The sequence below is a fragment of the Vigna umbellata genome, chromosome 2, assembly GCF_029865625.1.
Source record: "Vigna umbellata cultivar VRB3 chromosome 2, Vumbellata_1.0, whole genome shotgun sequence".
Taxonomy (NCBI): Eukaryota; Viridiplantae; Streptophyta; class Magnoliopsida; order Fabales; family Fabaceae; genus Vigna; species Vigna umbellata.
Window position 1 is genome coordinate 43,747,923 of NC_142166.1, and position 18,793 is coordinate 43,766,715.

The following is an 18,793-nucleotide window of genomic DNA, read 5'->3' on the forward strand; positions in this document are numbered from 1 at the left end:
CACGCTTTTTCTTTCTTGTTTTTTCCCTCCAACACCTCTTAAGATGTTCTCCTTCTTCACACTTTGTTGCGTTTGATTGATTTCAAAGCCAGGTATACTGCATTTTCATCCAAATCAATGTTTTTCTTTACACTTTTTCGGTTGGTAATGTTAATGTTAATGTTAATGTTAATGCATGTGATTATCATCAAACTGCATTGTCATTACAGGGTCTGATTAATTGAATGTGGTGATTTCTTCTAGGTAAGCATCTTGGATATACTTCTGTGATTTTGGAATCACAGATATGGCCAACACAAATGCAGAATTGTCCCAGGTGAAGGGTTTTTAAATTAAATATTATTAATATCTTTTATCGCATGGAACTTTTTGTGTTTTTTATATATTTTTCACTTATTGGTTTTGAATTAACTAAAGAATGAAGATTGTTGTGCCTCAAAAAATGAACTTTTAGATACATATGTGTCATTATATCTATATGTGAATGGAGAAAAAGACATGTAATAATTACTTGTTCCTTTTGTAGGGAAATGGTGGTGCTTCTTATTCTTATTCCCAACCTGGGTCACAAGAGCATCAACAACGTTCTCAAGGTGGCACTGGCAATATGGTAATAATTGTCCTTTGCAAACATGTGATTTTGTGTGAATTTGGATCAACTCAACATTTTCTTGCTTAATGGAACCATGATTTGACAATATTAATTTTTCTCCATGTTCATCCTTTACATGGGTATGCTTTGTTGTGACAATCATTCTTCTCAAGACTTTTCTTTTATCATAGTTCAAGAATATTGTATTTTTAAGCTTATCCAGGTGATAAAAGGCACAAAAAATTGAAAAATAAAAATCTTTTTGATTTAGCTATTTTGAAGTGAATAAAGTTTTCATGTTCATGTTATCCTTCTGTTAAGTTTCTGTAATTTCTTCTTTTGCAGATTTTCAAGAGTGGACCACTTTTCATTTCATCCAAAGGTATGCTTTTCTCTATTAACTTGCATATTTTCTTTTAAGAAGCTAAACACTTATCTCTAGTTAACAATTTTGTTAGGCTTGAGAGCATTTTGGATGTAATTGTAGCATGTTTTTACCAAAGTTTTATATAATTTTTTATCATAAAGGGGAAATTCGTATAGTAAATGGAAGGGGGTAGTTAATTATCCCAAGAAATGAGAAAATAAATGTTACAACATCACTGTTTTTCCTTTTAGGCCTTTTACAATTAGCATTAGCATTTTTTTTCTCTAATGGCTCCTCTTTAAATTCTTCCAAATTTGAATTGTCGTGTTTCTATAAAATTTATTGTATTATTGAAATAAAAAACTAGATTTCTACACTTGGAAAAAGGTTTGAGGAGTTCGTGATCTTATTTATTATGTAGCATGTATTTCTTAATGTATAGGAATTGGATGGACATCTTGGAAGAAAAGATGGTTTATTTTAACACAAACTTCACTTGTTTTCTTCAGGAGTGATCCAGTAAGTAATTTCTTTAGCATCTACTTTATTCACGTGGTTCAATTGATTGCCGGATTCATTCAATTTTAGAACAAATGCTTTAGTACTGGGTTTAGTTTTTCAAGTTGAAGTTACTTTGAGTAAGAGTATATCAGTAGATAATGGAAGTAATTATATTTATTATCAAACTCATCATTATCTTATAAGAGTCATAATATTTTACAATTATTCATGAAGAAAAATGGTGATCATACTTTTTACATAATGATTTGGCATGATATTGAATTTTTTATGGATATGTGGTATCCTCCCACTTGAGGCACTATTCCATTATTAATTGTTCTGATTAAGCATAAATCATAATAGAATTGTCTTGCACTTGAAATTGATATCTATTGTGATAACAAGAAACTAGAAATGATAAGTAGAATGTTAACTAACTATTGTATAAAGTTATACTTTCAAACTTTCTTGCTTATACTTTTTGGATAGGATTTTGAACTTGTTGCGTTGCCAAAAATGGATTTTTTATATCATTTCATCATAAATAGTTTTAAGTGAGTCGTGTGAAATAAAAATGAACCTTATAAATATAACCAAACATGCGAACTAACATGTTTATTAAGATTTCTTCTGTTTCTAAATCATATTCGTATTTGTTTTTTTTTGCTCTGCAGAATGCAATCCCTCAAAAGGGAAATGAAGTTAATTTGACCCTTGGAGGCATTGACCTCAACAATTCAGGCAGGTGGGCTTGTTTTTCACATCTACACATCTGTAATTTTTGTTTAATCTTTTATGTTTGTATTGTCAAAATAGCAGTATTGTAAAGTTTCGTGACCTCCTGCAACTTTTCTTGTAAAATTTTGTAGTGTTGTTATCAAAGCAGATAAGAAACTTTTGACTGTGCAATTTCCTGATGTTCATGATGGAAGAGCATTCACACTTAAGGTGCTTTATTTTTCTTTTTTTCATTAGAAAGATAGCTTTGTTTCTCTTCAATTTTATGTTCTCTATATGCATGATATGTATGACCAGTATTGATTCAACACAAACAAAGATAAACTCAGACAAAGAATGTTGGTGTTGTAGGCTGAAACCATGGAGGATTTATACGAGTGGAAGACTGCACTTGAGAATGCTTTAGCACTGGCACCTAGTGCTACCAATGGAACGGAGCAAAATGGTATCCCCAGGAACAAACAGACTGATTCAATTGATATTTCTGTGAACCAGTGTATGCTCTTGTTAAAATTGTGCTTTACAAATGCATTTTGCCACAGAGTTCATACCCCGTGGCTCATAAACTAAAAATGTTGTTCAAAATCTATACAAAATGATTTAATAAACAGTTTTATTATCATCACGTAAATGTTTATTACAACAACTATTGTTAAGTTTGTTTCCTTTAATATTTGATCCTTGACATGAACATTACACATATATCTCTACAGTGATGGTGGTAATGGTATCTGATTGAGTCTCTTCTGTCATTTGGGTTGCTTCTATAATATATATAGAGTGTCTTGGTTGTGAATTTTTGTGCGATAATACTTATGCTTAATACAGTAAAAGACTATAACTTCTAATTCTCTTTTATATGATTTTCCTGCACTTCTATAGTGAAGGATAGAGAACCAGCTAAATCTACTGTTATTGGTCGACCAATTTTACTTGCTTTGGAGGATGTTGATGGAACGCCATCATTCTTGGAGAAAGCCCTAACATTCATCGAAGAGCATGGTGGGTTTTCTTTCTCTCTTTATCTGGCTTTATATATATGTATGTGTACAGAAAATTTATTAGGTGACAACTTAAAAGTAGTTTAAGTTAATTATTTTTCTTGAGCCATTACCAAGACAAAATAGTGCTTCTGTTTTTGGTAAAAGGTTAATGTGTTTCATATGATGAATCTAATGAATGTTGTAATATAGGAGCAAATGTGGAAGGAATCTTGCGACAAGCAGCTGATGTTGATGAGGTTGAACGTCGAGTTCGGGAATATGAACAAGGTTTGTGTTTTTGCTTTTGTTCATGGCTAATCTTTTAACTACATATTCTCATATGTTTAGCCATTAAGAGCTTCAATTATATTTCAGGCTTTGTAAAATAAGTACTTTAAGTAATATGTTGAGCGTTGTATACGAAGAAGAGAACTCCTTATCATATATGTAAACTAATAAAAGACTACTTCATTAAGCTAAATTTTCTTCAACATTTTCACAAGCATTTAATATGCATGGGTCTATCTTTCAAAAATGATACTATAGATGAAAAATATGAAGGTCTGCAGTTTTCCCTTTTTCTTGGTCAAAATGACTCATAAGATCTCATGCTCTTGGCTATGACACATGGTTGTAGGAAGAGTTGAATTTTCTCCAGATGAGGATGCACATGTTATTGGAGACTGTATTAAGGTATTTTCACGATAAACCAAAGTGATGATTCCTTGTTAGTAATAGATTATTGTTATTATTTCTTATTTCTATAAATTTTTAGCATGTACTTCGCGAATTGCCATCTTCTCCAGTCCCCGCATCTTGTTGCAAAGCACTGTTAGAATCTTGTCGTAAGTTTTATCTTGTTTTTCCATCTTTACTTAGTTTTGCTCTTCCCATTGTTTATGCTTCTGTTTGTAAAGTTTATTTTCTCTAATTGTCGTCAAATGAAAAGTTTTTCCATTGAAATTTGACAATCTATTCAAAAGAAGAAATAAGGTCTTCATTGTTTAATTTTATTTAGAAAATATCCCAATAACTTTGTTTTTAATTTTATAGATACCATGATGAAGTTTAATTATATTTCATTATTTAAAATTGCCGCAATAATTAGGAACTGAGCGTGGTAGTAGGGTTGCTGCTATGCGTGAAGCAATAAACGACACTTTCCCAGAACCAAATCGCCGCTTATTGCAAAGGTGTTTGATTGATAACTTTATATTATTTTCATCTAATTTCGTTTTATTTACAACCCATTTGTTGCTTCTTCTTTTTGTGATCTTATATGCTTAGTTTTAAGGTTTATAATGAGTACTCTTATTATTTAGTTATTAGTTTAACCATCGAGTTATTATTGTTGATTTGGTGTAGTCTTGTGCAGTCAAAAACCTACTAAATTGCAAAAGTTAATGAATCAAATATCTACGTTGAATCCATGATCTATGATAAAGTCGGTTAAACAAAAAGGACAAGCATGCTTGTAGTAAACATGTCTTTTAAATGTTTGATTATTGTCCAAAAAGCACTGCAAAAATTCCAGGTTAACCTGCAAATTGAATATAATTATTCAAGTTTGGACTTGGGGCCATTTGCCCACCTCTAGTATTGAATACCCTTAGTCTATTTTTCTGGTCATGTTTTGGTAATGTAAGTTATTGATTTCATTTTTGTACAGAATACTCATGATGATGCAAAGTGTGGCTTCACGCAAAGCTGTGAATAGAATGAGCTCCTCAGCTGTGGCAGCTTGCATGGCGCCTTTACTTCTTCGACCCCTTTTGGCCGGAGAATGTGAAATTGAAAATGATTTTGATGTAGGTGGTGATGGTTCTATTCAACTTTTACAAGCTGCTGCTGCGGCAAACCATGCTCAAGCAATTTGTATAACCTTATTAGAAGAATATAACAACATATTTGGGGTAATTATGTTTTTATTTATTTTTTCATGGCTTCCATATACAAATTATGAAACTGTGTCGTATTCATACGCTCTCTTGAATCATTGTTAGACGTTTTATGCTTGCATGTTGATTGAACTTGCCTCTGGTACAATTTTTTTCTTCTAGTTAAGAAGTAGAGCATTGCTTACTTATTGGTTGAATTCCTTTTCATTAGAGAATACATGACATGAAATATTTCTGCAAATATTTCAATATTCATGCAGCTGACTCCGCCTAATGAGCTAATGCTTGATTTTTGTTGCTATTTTCTCTTCACATTGCTAAGTTCTTAGTGTTCTAACAGGAAGGTTCCATGTCCCCTGACATATACACTGACTCAGATGAAGTGAGTGGATCTGAGAGTGAGGACGAGGCAACTGATGATGAGGTGTCTTATGATGATGATGAAGAGTATGATGAAGAAGAAGATGATGACGAATCAGTACATGATAGTGAAGGAGAAGATGATCTTGTCAGTGAATCGTACAGTGGAACTGAAGATTCAGAGGCCGATTTTGAGGTTCAAACCTGATTTTATTTATTTCGCGATCACTGAAAAAGTATTTATGTTCAAAATTCTTTCGGGACTTTTCTTGTTATTTGGTACTATTTCATTCAAACGAATCTACGATTAGACAAGAAGTGACATGGTTATCATTAATTATTCATATAAATGCAAAAAAGATAAACTAAAAGAAGTATTTGTACTGAATTTCTTAATTCCTAGAAGGAAAGATATGTAATCTCTTTGGCCTAATGAACATCGCATAGTAATTATAATTAATTTACCTTAGATCTTTCCACAATTTCTTCTTTCAATGTTCACTTCCTATCTTCAGTTGGGCCCAACCCCAGCTCTAAAACTACTTCAATATCCTTGATTATTATTTGAACTGATTTTATAATGTTGATGTGTTCATTGAGCATCCCTACATTTTTTCCTCCAAGACTTACTTATGTGGCTGGATTCGCTGTTATGTGGAGATCTAGGAGGAGAGAGGAAGGGCGAAAATTCTTATTTAATTGTTTTTGGTAATGAACAGGAGCATGACCATGCTAGTTCAAGTTCGAAATCCTCAGTTTTGACTGAAAAATCTAAAGCCACTCGAAAGTTATCATCAAAGTCACTAGAAGTCTCACTGCCTGAACAAAAAGATATCAAAAGCTCGGAACATCTCACGAGTCCAAAGAAGACTGACTACGGTGATCAGTCCAATAAGCGTGTTGATAAAGTAGGAAATGCTATTGATGAAGCTGCATTGCAAAATTTAAATTCTCCTGGCCCTGCTATAAAGAAATCCAACACCATGTCCAATGGCCCAGCACCTCGTCATCGCACCACATTGGGGCGCACCTCAGTAAGTAATATTTAAAAATTGGTGCTATGATTTTTTTTATCTTGCCAGTTATGTCTTTGGCACTAGCCTTAAGTCGGTTAATTTTATTTTCTTTTAATTTTAAATTTTACTTCCGTTTAGTTGCTTTTCTTTGAGTTAAATTAGTTAGTGGTTTCTCTATTCTTTTGCATTCTTCGCAGGCAAGGAAGAATCTTTCCATGGAATCCATTGATATTTCTATAGAAGACGAGTAAGTAATTGACATCTATCAATTGTATGCAATTATCTTGCTCTTATATTGTTCCTATTTTTTCTAATTTGTAGTCTATATATGCATCTCTCAACTACGCAATTGAAGGATCTAACGCTTCTGCCTAACTGATTTATCACATATTTGTATGCTTGAATTTATATCAACAAGAATCTAGTATTATACCCATACGGAAAGATCAAAATCCGTTAGTTTGTTTTCATTCTTACGTTAAAAACTAGGAAAGTTGAGTAGGCAAGAAAAAATTCCTTCTTCTGACTATCTTTCTGCGTCAAAATCTTTAATGTTAGAGTAACCTCGTCCATAACTTCTGGAAGTTTACTGCCTCTTAAATATAAATTCAGAGAAAGCTAATCTTAGTGGTTCTAAATGTTTATCATAACTTGCTGTTAACACTTTGATTTAAGGAGGAGCATAGAGTGTGCATGTCTGTCGTTAGTTTCTTCATGTTTTTGTGTAACTAATTTATGTTTCCAACGGTAGGGATGAAATTGAAAGGCTTGAAGCTGCCAGGTCAGAATTACAAACTCAAATTGCAGAGCAGGTATGTTCTTGAACTCCTTTCTGAATCAGATTGTTCAATGTCTATGAATTTTTTTCAAGTCAATTGATGAGTTTGGGTTGCCCTTGTAGGTGAAGGCAAATGCAGAGCTGCAATCTCAAGTGGATAATCAAAAGAAAGCCTTGGACGAGCGTCGTCTTTCTCTTGAGCAGGAAGTATGTGCATTATGAGACAAGTTACCGTCTTCCTTCATGCAAATAAATTGAGATTTTGTTTTCTAAATTTTCTTTTCGCAGGTTGCTAGACTACATGAACAGTTGAATAAGGAAAAGAATTCTCGGGCAGCTCTCGAGGTAGGACTCTTATGATTTACCCAATATTGGTGAAAAGTCTTGCCAAATTCAGTCAAAGACGGTTTGAGTTTTGACCATGCAACTCTTTCATGATATCTGAATCTTATACAGAACAAAGCAGAGCTTGAGGAATTAGCACTGGTAGAAGCAGATCTTGCCAGTTTAGAGTGGAAGGTTGGGGAACTTGTGGCTAGGCTTAATGCACAACTTGAAAGGAATCTTGGGACTACTTCAGAGTTCTCGAATCAACCACGACAGATGTCAAATCAGGAAAGAAGATTGTATGTTTATCCTTACTCTTATGTTTGATATTGCATTTCTTCTTCTTCTTTAAAATCTCGAACGCCTAATTGCTTCAATGTTTATACAACTTTTTTTTGTTTCGCACGACTGTGTGGAAGTCCTTTTGGCTTTTGACTGTTATATTTGCTTGGTTTTTTGTTTCCACTTAACTGTTTCTTTTTCCATAGAAATTGTATGGATAATTAAATTTTACTTGTATTAGCAGAAAATACAAGGCAGATGCTGAAGCTGCTGCCTCAACACAATCTGATAGATCAATAAGTAAGGTAATTCTACAGTAACGATGTAGGATTTATTCCAAAGTATCTGCCACTTGCAGAAATTTCGATCTTTAAGAGCAATATTGCAGGGAGAGTCCATAAACTCATCGTTAAGTATATGATTGATACTTTCAAAACCAAAAGTAACTCAATAATATAATAAAAAAGGCTCAGGTCTTGTTTTGTCTTTCTATACTGTCATAGGAAATCAATATCCCACCCAGACATGCTTTATCTGGTTACTCATTTGAACTCCATAGAACGTTTTGTCTTTCTCCCGAACATATTTATTTATGGTGTTTATAGTTGCTTGCTAGACCACAATTGCATCTTTCTTACGTTGTTACCTCTAAGCTTTTCTCGTTTTAAGGCCAAAGACGACCTTTCATTTATTTTTCATGTGGCTTTATACTAGAAATAAAGTATATTTGCTAAAAACGATGATAGTAACTTGCATTTTATCATTTCTTAAACCAAGGGTACGGTAATGGCCCAACAACAGGACACTCATACTGTCGGAGCAGAAAGTGACACTGAAAGAAAGCCAGAGTCAACACCTTTACCAAACAAACACCCACCAAGTAGCTCCAAGCGATCAAGTTCAAAGGGCGAGGTATGTTTCGTAAACTTGATCTAGTTCCAGCGATCTAGTTTTGATCTAGTTCAAGTAGCTCCAACATTTTCTTCTATGTTATCAAGTTTCAAGCTCCTATTCTAACAAATTAATTTCAGATGACATTTTTCATGGAAAGAACGTAATAACTTTTTATCCATGTTATTTTCTATTCCAGCATCATTTTCACTTCTTATAACATTTAGTTATTTAATGCAAGGTAAAATTTGAGTTTCTATGGAAGATAGCTACCTACCTTTTAGCCTCTTAACTAAATAGTTTCTCATGTACTTTTCACTGGGATAAACCTTGATACTGCAAATTAATAGGACTAGAGATAGACTAGATAGACTTATTTATTCAAAATGCTTTCACAACAGGGAGGAAATTCCACTCCTTCTGCACTCACAAAACTGACAACCAGACTGAACCTTTTGAAGGTGGCCCGAAATCAGATTGCAAATGAACTCCAAAACTTGGATAAGGGGCGAGACTCAAGTCGCTCGTCACACAATGCGGAAAAAGGAAAAGGGTCTGAGCGTCATCAAACACTTCCATCACCCAAAACATATGGAGGGTCTGAAGCTCACTCTGTGCCAAGCCAAGAAAAAGGTAAGGGGTCAGAATCATCAGACAAAGGATCAAGCAAAGGAAAATTATCTCAACACAGTTCATCAGACAAACTTAAAAAATCAGACAGTCATCCAGCCCACCACACTGATGGATGGAATCAACAAGCAAAACACTTGGAAAGAGGAAGGTCAGATGGCCATCAGACATATAATGTGGACAAAGGCCGGTGATTGTAAGGCCAATCAGTCTTCTTTTCTTCCAAAACAAAATCCACATGCATTCAGTGTTATTGTTGTCCATGTTGGGATTTGCTTATGTCTTTCAACAATGTTTTGTGTGATTTATAAAATACAGTGAGAAGACTCTCTTTGATAAGATTGTCACACGATCCCTCCTTATTCAAACGAGAGAAGCATTCATTTTCTCCCAAAAGCACCATGTGCAAGGCATACTTAAACCTTTCCCGTGACATAAGCCAGACTGTTTGTAACCTAGCATGCTGATTTTACTTGCTCATTGAGCAGCATGATGATTTGCATTTACATTATCGTATTTGTATCTGCAATAACGTTTGAGTTGTTTGGCATAAGCTGGCAAAGCACTAGGCAGATAAACTTGGTCCTAATTCCTTTGTTATACCAAATTTTTTAATTCGGAATTTCATTGTTGTGTCTACATATAATCGGATTCAATGAATCTCTTAAGAAGGAATATGAAAATACGAATCTAAAGAAGGTAATCCTCCATGTTCCAAAACCTCAATAACTAATCATTAAATAAAAAGAATCAAAGGTTACAAATGGTTCGTCATCATCTGAATATGCATCTCAACCAATGAATGAGTATTGAATAGGAGGTGAATATCAAAAGTCAAAACTCCTTGAGCAGCTTCCTGACTTGTTCGAGGGTGACAAAGAGCACGACGGTAAAAGGACCCTGCCTTGAGATTGTAGGGATGAAACCCTTATAAAGGGCAAGAGGTCCTTCAGCCCTAACAGTCTTCAGAGCACAATCGAAGGCCCCATTGTAAGCCTCAACCTTCATGTTCATCACCCTTGTCTTTATAACATCAATAGGATTCGATGCAACAGAAGCCACAAAACCCGCCGCAAAGCTCGCTGCCACGTGGGTCCCAAGCCCATCCTCCATCCACCCGTGTCCGAGGATAGTTTCCTTAAACTGGTCGTACGACGCCAACTGAGAAGCCGTCACGATCATCGCGCGGTTCACCGTAAGCGCTGAGCCGCGCCACAGGCTGCCAACCCCCTCCTGGTTGCTCATGCGCCGTATCGCGTCGAACACACCCTTGTAGTTGCGCCGCTCAGCCGCCGGAGCCCGCCCATCGGCCTGCATGCGCACCATCGCCACGTCGGCAGGGTTCCCCACGGCTGCGCCGATCCCTCCGGCGATCAGGCCCGCCGTTATCTTTCGCGAGAGGGGCATGGTGCCCTGCTCGGGGTCGGTCCAATGGCGCTTGAGCACGTCGTAGAGACCCATACGGGTGGTGGAGTACAGCGTCTGACGGAGCATTGTGGCGGAAACGCCGGAAAAGAGCGCGGCGACGCCCTCCGACTGGACGATTCGGACGCCGACTGATATAGGACCGGAAGGAGGCGGAGGCGGCATTGGAGTGGACGCGTGAAACGCAAACGCGGGGCGGAGGTTGTGCGTTTCTTGAAGCTGCATGCGAACTTTGATGAGGTCGAGTGGGTGGGTGGAGCAACCTGCAACGATGGAAGCAACGCCACCTTCAAAAAACCCTTTTACAGTCATGCTGAGTTGGATAGAAAGTAGTTATGTAGGGTATATGAGGCGTATGATCGAAAGTAGCAGAGAAAGTGGAAGAAGAAGAAGAAATGAAAGTGTTTTTGATTTTGGTGTGGAATGAAGAAAGGGTTTGAAGATGATTATATAGTAGTCGGGTTATCTGAGCGCGTAAGAGAGTCAAAGAGGGAGACTGAGAAAGACGCGCCGGCACAGTTGGACTCTTTCTTTCACACACCACCCTTCCTTAGGGTATCTGTCTTACAGATACATTTATTGGTCAAAAAATTAATAAATCAATCTCATAAATTAAAAATCAAATATATTAAAAATCAAATATCCACAAAACTATGACAATATTATTTTGACACCTAATCAATTTTTACATAAACTTTATATCTACTATTTTACCTTTTACTGTTTTTCTTTCTCTATAAATACAAAAAATAGATTTGTAATGATGAAAATAAAAATGGATTATTAAAAAAGTCAATAGGTGGAGTTAAAAAAACATTTTCAGGAGGCCTACAACATTCAAATTTCAATAGACTTTGTTTCATCCTACTCCTCCAAGATCTCATCCTGCACCTCCAAAAATTTCACTTTTAACCTTCTGACATCTCATCATTATCCTACACCTTTAACTTTATAGAAAATTTTATTTTTAATTTTAATAAATATATTTTTATTTTCTTCTTTTTCTTGTTAGAAAGACTCTATATCACCTTAATAATAACTAAATTTAAAATTCAAATGTTATTTAATATAATTTCATATTTTAATAATTATTAAAATATGATTTATGTTATAATAATAATTATATTAAAAATATAAAAATAAAATAATTAAAAATAAAAATAATAACAAAAAAGTAAATTATATTAAATAAAATATTTCATATATTCAAATATATTAAATTATATTAAAATATTAAATTAAATTAAATAATTATTAAAATTTAAATAATAAACAAAATTTTAAAACAGTTATTTAACAAATAAAATTATATTAAATAAAATATTTAAATATACTAAATTATATTAAAATATTAAATTAAATTAAATATATTAAAATTTATATATAAAATAAAATTTTAAAAACTCTTTATCGGATATGGATATCCGATTTATAACTTATCGGATATCTATATCCGATTAACAAATTTTTCAAAATTTTGTTTTTTTAAAATTTTAATAATTATTAAATTTAATTTAATATTTTAATATAATTTAATATATTTAAATATATTAAATATGATTTTGAATATTGTTTTTATTTTTATTTTTATTCTTATTTTAGTTATTATATTATAATTTTTATTTAAGTTTAATATTTATTAAATTTTAAATAAAAAGCAAAGTATTAACATATTTTATAGATTTTAATATATAAATAAACTTTTTAAAATTTTCATTTTTATTTAAAATTTAATAATTATTTAATTTATTTTAATATTTTATTATAATTTAATATATTTGAATATATTAAATCAAATTTATTTTTATTATTATTTACTATTGTTATTATTTTATTTTTATGTTTTTAATATAACTATTATTATAATATAAATTATATTTTAATAATTATTAAAATACAAAATTATTTTAAATAATATTTAAATTTTAAAATAAATTAAATTAAATTATTATTAAGGTAGTGAAGATTATTTTTAATAAAAAAGAAAAGAAAATGGAAAAATATTTATTAAAGTTAAAAATAAAGTTTTGAAAAAGTTGGAGGTGCAGGATGATGATGAGATGTCAGAAGGTTAAAAGTGGAATTTTTGGAGGTGCAGGATGAGATCTTGGAGGTGTAGGATGAAACACTCTTAAAAAAAAAGAGCTTTTAAAAACCTCCTTATATTCTAAAAATACTTCTATGATTTAAATACTTAATTTGAACTTTCAAATATTTTAAAATTCGGACCACTATTATTTGAAACGATTTTATCAAACTATATTTCCGTGTATTTAGAGAAAACAAGACAAATTATAGTTACTTTGTTACGACAAAATGCTACCAAATTACGTGAATATAAAAAGGATTATAAAATAATAACATTAGCATACTAAATTAAATACTTAATTAGAAAATATAATTTTAATTACAGTAAGCAAAAAGTATTATAAAAAATAAGTAGAAAAACCAGAGTCTTTTAAAATTTCAAGAATGTTAAAATATATTTTGTTATTCTTTGGAAAAAAATTGGGTTTTTTTATGATTGAATCCGTCATGACGTTAGCGACTTCTTACTAGTTAGATACACGAATGCATATATTCAATTCAAACTCGACTAAATCCAATCAAAACCTAATAAACAAAAATAAAATAATTATATTTAATTTTTGATATTTTATTACTTAAATGTGTATTTATGAATTTTTAAAATTTCAACATCAAGCAATACAATATATTTTTTGAATATTTTAAAAATAAATATTTTTAATTACAAATTTTATAAAAAAAAAAGTAACCAAATAACTAATTTAACAATCTATAAAATTGTTTAAAAGTATAAATGATTTTCTAAATGATATTCAATTATTTTATTATTAAAAATTTAAATTAAATAGAAATTTGTATTAGTTGAATTTCATTTTATAAAAGTCATATTTTAAAAAAAAAATCTAGATGTTTTTCTCTAAATCTTTTTCGGTCTTCTTTTTAAGATTATGAATCCATTTTTCATCTCTTTGAATATTTAAACTAACCTTAGAATTTTTGGTGTAAAAGACAATGCAACCAACCAATCAAATTTGTGATTAAAGGAAGTTTCTCTTTTACTTTATTTCTTGAGTCACTATTTGGTACGTGACTCTAGATATCTCAATATGAAACTATGCTCTTTTGTGATTATGAGAGTATATTCAAATTATTAATCTAAGTTTTGTTTCTATAGTTAGAGCTATTTGTGAGAGTTAAACTTTGTGGAGCACTGGTTGTGTGTGATTTATGTATAGGTGTCTATTTATTTATGCATATGTGTTTATGTTTATTCTATGTTGTTTTTTCTTTAATATTAAATATGTAATGTTCTAATTAGTAGTGTAATATTAATAATCATGCTTAAATCCAAACCTTTTTTTTATTAATTTAATAATCAATTTTTGATGATAAATCATATTCATTCAAAAAACTTGTAAAATTTTAATTTAATACACGCCTTAATTAGACTAAATTTAAATATCACCCTTGAAGAAAATTAAATAATAATAATATTTCAGTTTGAATTTAGATCTACAAATATAATGTCTTCTTAATTTTAATAATATGTTTATAAGATTTATTACTTTACTATTTGCATTTTATATAATGGCACTATATACAGAGAAAGAAATTAAAAACTAAGTTAAAAGTATAAAAGAATTATTAGAGTATTGTTGAATTTTGAAAATAACAGTGTATTTATCCTGTTTAATAAACGTATTAAAAAATATAGCTCAATAAAAATCAATAAACCTCATTATTTTTAAACAAAATAAAATATGTCTATCGAAACAAATACTTACATATAAACTATGATCATTATAAATATCATTATTTTGATTATATCACGTGTTATTATTATTTATAGTAAAGTAACACATTATTATTTTTAGGTTTAAACCCTTTAATTGTCCTTATTTAGGTGGATTTTTTCCAGTTTGATCCCCGATTTATTCGAATCCCCAATTGAATCCTTAAAAATGCTAATTTGAATCAATTGAGTCCCTACCATTAAATTTACTTAACGGAGTTAAATTTTTGCACAGGTGGAAGGTGATGTGTCAATTTTTGAACACGTGGCTCTCTGATTTCTCTGCCTCCTCCCTCACGCCCTTCCCTATCCCTCGGCGTCACCTACTCCGCTCCCAGGGACTCCTCCAACCACCATTCCCAGGAGGTGGGGCACATCTCCGGTGGCCTCCGGCGGCAACTGAAGGCGAGATCCTTCAATTTGCCAAAATGCTACACAAATCATCGAGTGACCTTTTCAAGTCCTATGCGAGTTATTTCATTAATTGGGAAAAGTTGTAATTTTATTTTTGAGGAAGTGAGCATTTCTCCAGGATGAAGTTCGATAGCCCCTCTATTTTATGTGATAAAGGTATTTTTGTTCAGAAGTTCTGAGCACGTACTCATAGGTTCCTTAAACACAAAATGTCGATTCTCTTTATCATTCAAAAACTCTTCACTGCATCCTAAACACTACAATATTTAACTGTTAAACAAAATGAACAAGATAGTGGCAACTGAACATTTTTATATAATTGAATAGTGTCCCCACATCCAAGAAAATAAGATGTTCATTTCTTCTGGCCCTGTCAAAATCACCACCATCTCAGTAGAGCACTACACTGCCCTGTCATCCTTGTTCCCAACCTCAAAGGCACAGTTTCAAGAAACCCTGGGGATCACACTCTTCGGTCTGCTCCTCCAATTCTTGCAGGATACAAATTCCTACTTCTTGATCAACCTCTAGCCTTACAACCTCTACCCTTTGAACCCCGAGATCCCCCTCGACATCGCGTTCTTCCAAGAATACCCTTTCAACTTCTGCAACGACTTCACCACCGGCGTCCACTACCGCAACCTCTTTGACGTCATGGTCGACGTTGTCATTGCCCTCGCTGTCGTCGGCTACGAGACGATCTGAGTCACAGTGTGGTGTTCAATTAAATGGCCTCATATTAGAGAGTGAGCGGTTGAGAGAGGGTTTTGATATGAGGAATTGGGAAGAAGGAGAAAATGGACGGCGTGGTGAACTTTCTGTTGGAGGAGAATACATTCTCACCGCATTCAAGCTTCTTCACGAGCTTCTCGACGACGGCCGAGACGACCAAGCCATTCGCCTCAAACATTACTTCTCTGATCCCTCTCTCTTCCCTCCCGATCTAATCTCTCGCCTCAGCTCTCTCCGAGGTTGTTTTTCCCTCTTTTCAATTTGTTCTAAATGAATTCTGTAAGGCACTTAGGGTTTTGCTGTTTGGAGAAGATGAGCTAACGTGGCAGGAGTGACGTGACAAAAATTTCCACGTCATCGTTTCAGTGTATCAAAAATTTAATGGTAAGGACTCAAATGATTCAAATTAGTATTTTTATTAGTATTTTTAAGGATTCAATTGGGGATTCTAATAAGTCGAGGATCAAACTCGGAAAAACCCACATAAATAGGAACAACTAAAGGGTTTAAATCTTATTTTTACTAATACTTATCTGATATCAGTGTTTATTTTATTGATATTACATTAATTATTTTATAAAGTGGACTTAATGCAAAAAAATTTTTATAAATATATATGGTATTTCTCAATCTTACACTCATACATGTTCTCTCTCACTTAATAATATCCAAATTTTTTTTAATAACTTAAGTGTTAAGAAAGTCTTTTATATGTGAATCTCTCTTAGTTCTAACCATTAAAAGTATATATCAGGATTTTTCAAATTATTCAAAATTTTGTCACAGGTCTAAAGATTCACCTTCAAATTTAAGAACACTAGTTAAATAAATAAAATATTTTAAAAAATGGGAGACTTGAAAAGGAATAAAAAAAATCATCAACTAAAGTTATCTTTTAAATGGTATATTTAGAATTAACGGATCACTTTAAATCTGAATTTAAATCAAAATGGTGACCATGAACTTAAAAAAAGAGTGAAGTATCCATCCAAGTCATTTAGTTAGTTTTGTTATATTGTTTTTTTATGCGTACTAATTTGGATTTTATTTTGATAAATTATATGCAATTACATTTTTTATGTTAATATTGTGGCAATAATGTTAGATATATGTTATATGTCAGTTAGTGAGTTCTTATTTATTTTTTTTACTTTTTTCAACTTTTTTAATTATTTATTTTAATTTTCTTAAAAATAAAAATTTATTACTTATCAAAGTGATATCATATTACGTGACAATGAAAGTGTAAGGATGTTTCATTATGCACCTCCAACCTTTTCACCGTGTATTTCTAATTTTTTAAAATATCCCTAATTAATGAGGTGGTTATTAATTAATTTTATGTTTATTAAGAAATTCTGTGAAACCTTACACCCTAATTTCCCTTTCAGGAAAAAATGCATATGTAAAAGTTTCGTTACTTTTTGAAGATGTGATGCATATAACTTTTAATATATTATTTAGTATTTCATTTCATTACTTAAATGTATTATTTAATGTTTTATTACATATGATTTTTACAATTTCTCAATTTCTGTTTCATTAGATATAAAAGTTTGTTTTTTTAAATAATGAATGTTGTAAAGCCATGCATACATATTGTAAAAGTTTGTTTATTTTAAATCTTTTATTATATTATTTTAAAATTTAAAAGTTTGTTTATTTTGAATGTAAAACTTTATTACATTAATTTAAAATGTTTAATTATGTTATTTATAAATGTTTAAATAAATAATTTATATAAATAATTTGTATGAATATTTTAAATTTATTAAAAATATAAATATATTTAGAATTCATGTAAAAAATTATAAAAATTATTATGTAGTTTTAAGTATTATTATGTTTTTAGTGTTTTAATTTTTATGTTTATTCGATTATGTTTTTGATTTTATAATTTAATTATAAATGTTTAATTTATTTTATTAATTTTTAATTTTGTTATAAAATAAATTGTATGAATTTTTTTAAATTTATTTAAAGAAAATTGTATGTAAATTTAATATGAAAAATTTCAATGAGATGTGTGAGAGAGAAATGAGATGGGAGAGAAGAATATACATGCACACTAAAAACATTAAAAAGAATCTTTATTACTTCATTTTTTTTTAAATATTGAAAGCTTTTTAGTTATGAGTAATTTACAAAATTTTGGAAGTATAGGATGAAAGGATTCAATGAAATACTGAAAATGTAATGTGGTAGTGTCCTGGGTCAGTGTCATTTCAGATATCATTATTTTAATCTCAATTTGACTTTTGCATTTTTATTTTATTTTAATTCGTTTCCATTTTTTAAATTAAACTATTAATCAATTTTCAAATTAAAATTTAATTTAATTTTTTTTAATATTATAAAAATATTTTTATTAAAATTGATATTTTTATTAAAGGTTATTAACTATTTCTGATAATTTACATTAAATTTTATTCAAAATTGTTTTCCAATTTTAAATTTATAAGCACACCCTTACTTTCTTAGAGTTATGTTATACTGTTTTTTTGTGTATTAATTTGGTTTTTATTTTGATAAATGGGATGTAACCAGGTTTTTTTATGCTAATATTGTGGTAATAAGATTATATATGTGTCATATGTATTTTTTTTCCAATTTTTTTAATATTTTTTTCTGGTTTTTTAAATAAAAATTAATCACTTGTGACGTCATGCCACTGCACTGCAGTGGTAGTAATATGATAATTGCAGTGTCATGTGTAATATTTCATCAAAACTAAATTTAATTTTTTTTCTAAATGTTATAAAAATACTTTTATTAAGATTGATATTTTTATTTAATATTTTAAAAATATTAAATTTATTTATATTTGTGATTTACATTAAAATTTATTTAAAATTATTTTCAAATTTTAAATTTGTTTGTTTTAAATTTCTATAGAATTGTTTAAAATTATTTTAAAATTTTATATTTGAATTTATAGAGTTGTTATTTTTAAACAAACTCAAAAATTTATATAAAAAATTATTAAATTTTTCACATTTTTTAAAAACATACAATTATTTAAAAGAATTGAAAAAGTTA

At 30.8% G+C, this 18,793-nt stretch overlaps 2 protein-coding genes across 2 annotated transcripts; one reads left to right on the forward strand and one right to left on the reverse strand.

Annotated features, from left to right (window-relative positions):
* Nucleotides 1-286: 286 nt before the first annotated feature.
* On the forward strand, nucleotides 287-9,924 carry LOC124834241 (rho GTPase-activating protein REN1-like). Its single transcript, XM_088107847.1, has 23 exons — nucleotides 287-316; nucleotides 527-610; nucleotides 938-974; nucleotides 1,402-1,478; nucleotides 2,135-2,205; nucleotides 2,330-2,408; nucleotides 2,550-2,643; nucleotides 3,081-3,200; nucleotides 3,392-3,469; nucleotides 3,819-3,874; nucleotides 3,957-4,026; nucleotides 4,290-4,374; nucleotides 4,851-5,094; nucleotides 5,420-5,635; nucleotides 6,159-6,473; nucleotides 6,653-6,702; nucleotides 7,207-7,267; nucleotides 7,357-7,440; nucleotides 7,522-7,578; nucleotides 7,690-7,859; nucleotides 8,087-8,147; nucleotides 8,620-8,754; nucleotides 9,135-9,924. Exons 1-23 carry the CDS (start codon nucleotides 287-289, stop codon nucleotides 9,555-9,557), a joined length of 2,697 nt encoding a protein of 898 aa, XP_087963973.1. The 3' UTR covers nucleotides 9,558-9,924.
* Nucleotides 9,925-10,075: 151 nt separating this feature from the next.
* Nucleotides 10,076-11,273, reverse strand: LOC124834239 (mitochondrial uncoupling protein 4-like). The gene has a single exon (XM_047308890.2). The coding sequence runs from the start codon at nucleotides 11,098-11,100 to the stop codon at nucleotides 10,198-10,200; it is 903 nt and encodes a 300-aa protein (XP_047164846.2). The 5' UTR covers nucleotides 11,101-11,273; the 3' UTR covers nucleotides 10,076-10,197.
* Between the last annotated feature and the right edge of the window lie 7,520 nt (nucleotides 11,274-18,793).

What these genes read in the sequence shown, in the direction of transcription:
- LOC124834241 (XM_088107847.1), top strand. Translation starts at nt 287, where the DNA reads ATGGCCAACACAAATGCAGAATTGTCCCAG. An exon ending in GACCTCAACAATTCAGGCAG is followed by an intron (nt 2,206 to 2,329) that starts GTGGGCTTGTTT and finishes AAAATTTTGTAG; the next exon opens with TGTTGTTATCAAAGCAGATA. An exon ending in AGCACTGTTAGAATCTTGTC is followed by an intron (nt 4,027 to 4,289) that starts GTAAGTTTTATC and finishes CGCAATAATTAG; the next exon opens with GAACTGAGCGTGGTAGTAGG.
- LOC124834239 (XM_047308890.2), bottom strand. Translation starts at nt 11,100, where the DNA reads ATGACTGTAAAAGGGTTTTTTGAAGGTGGCGTTGCTTCCATCGTTGCA.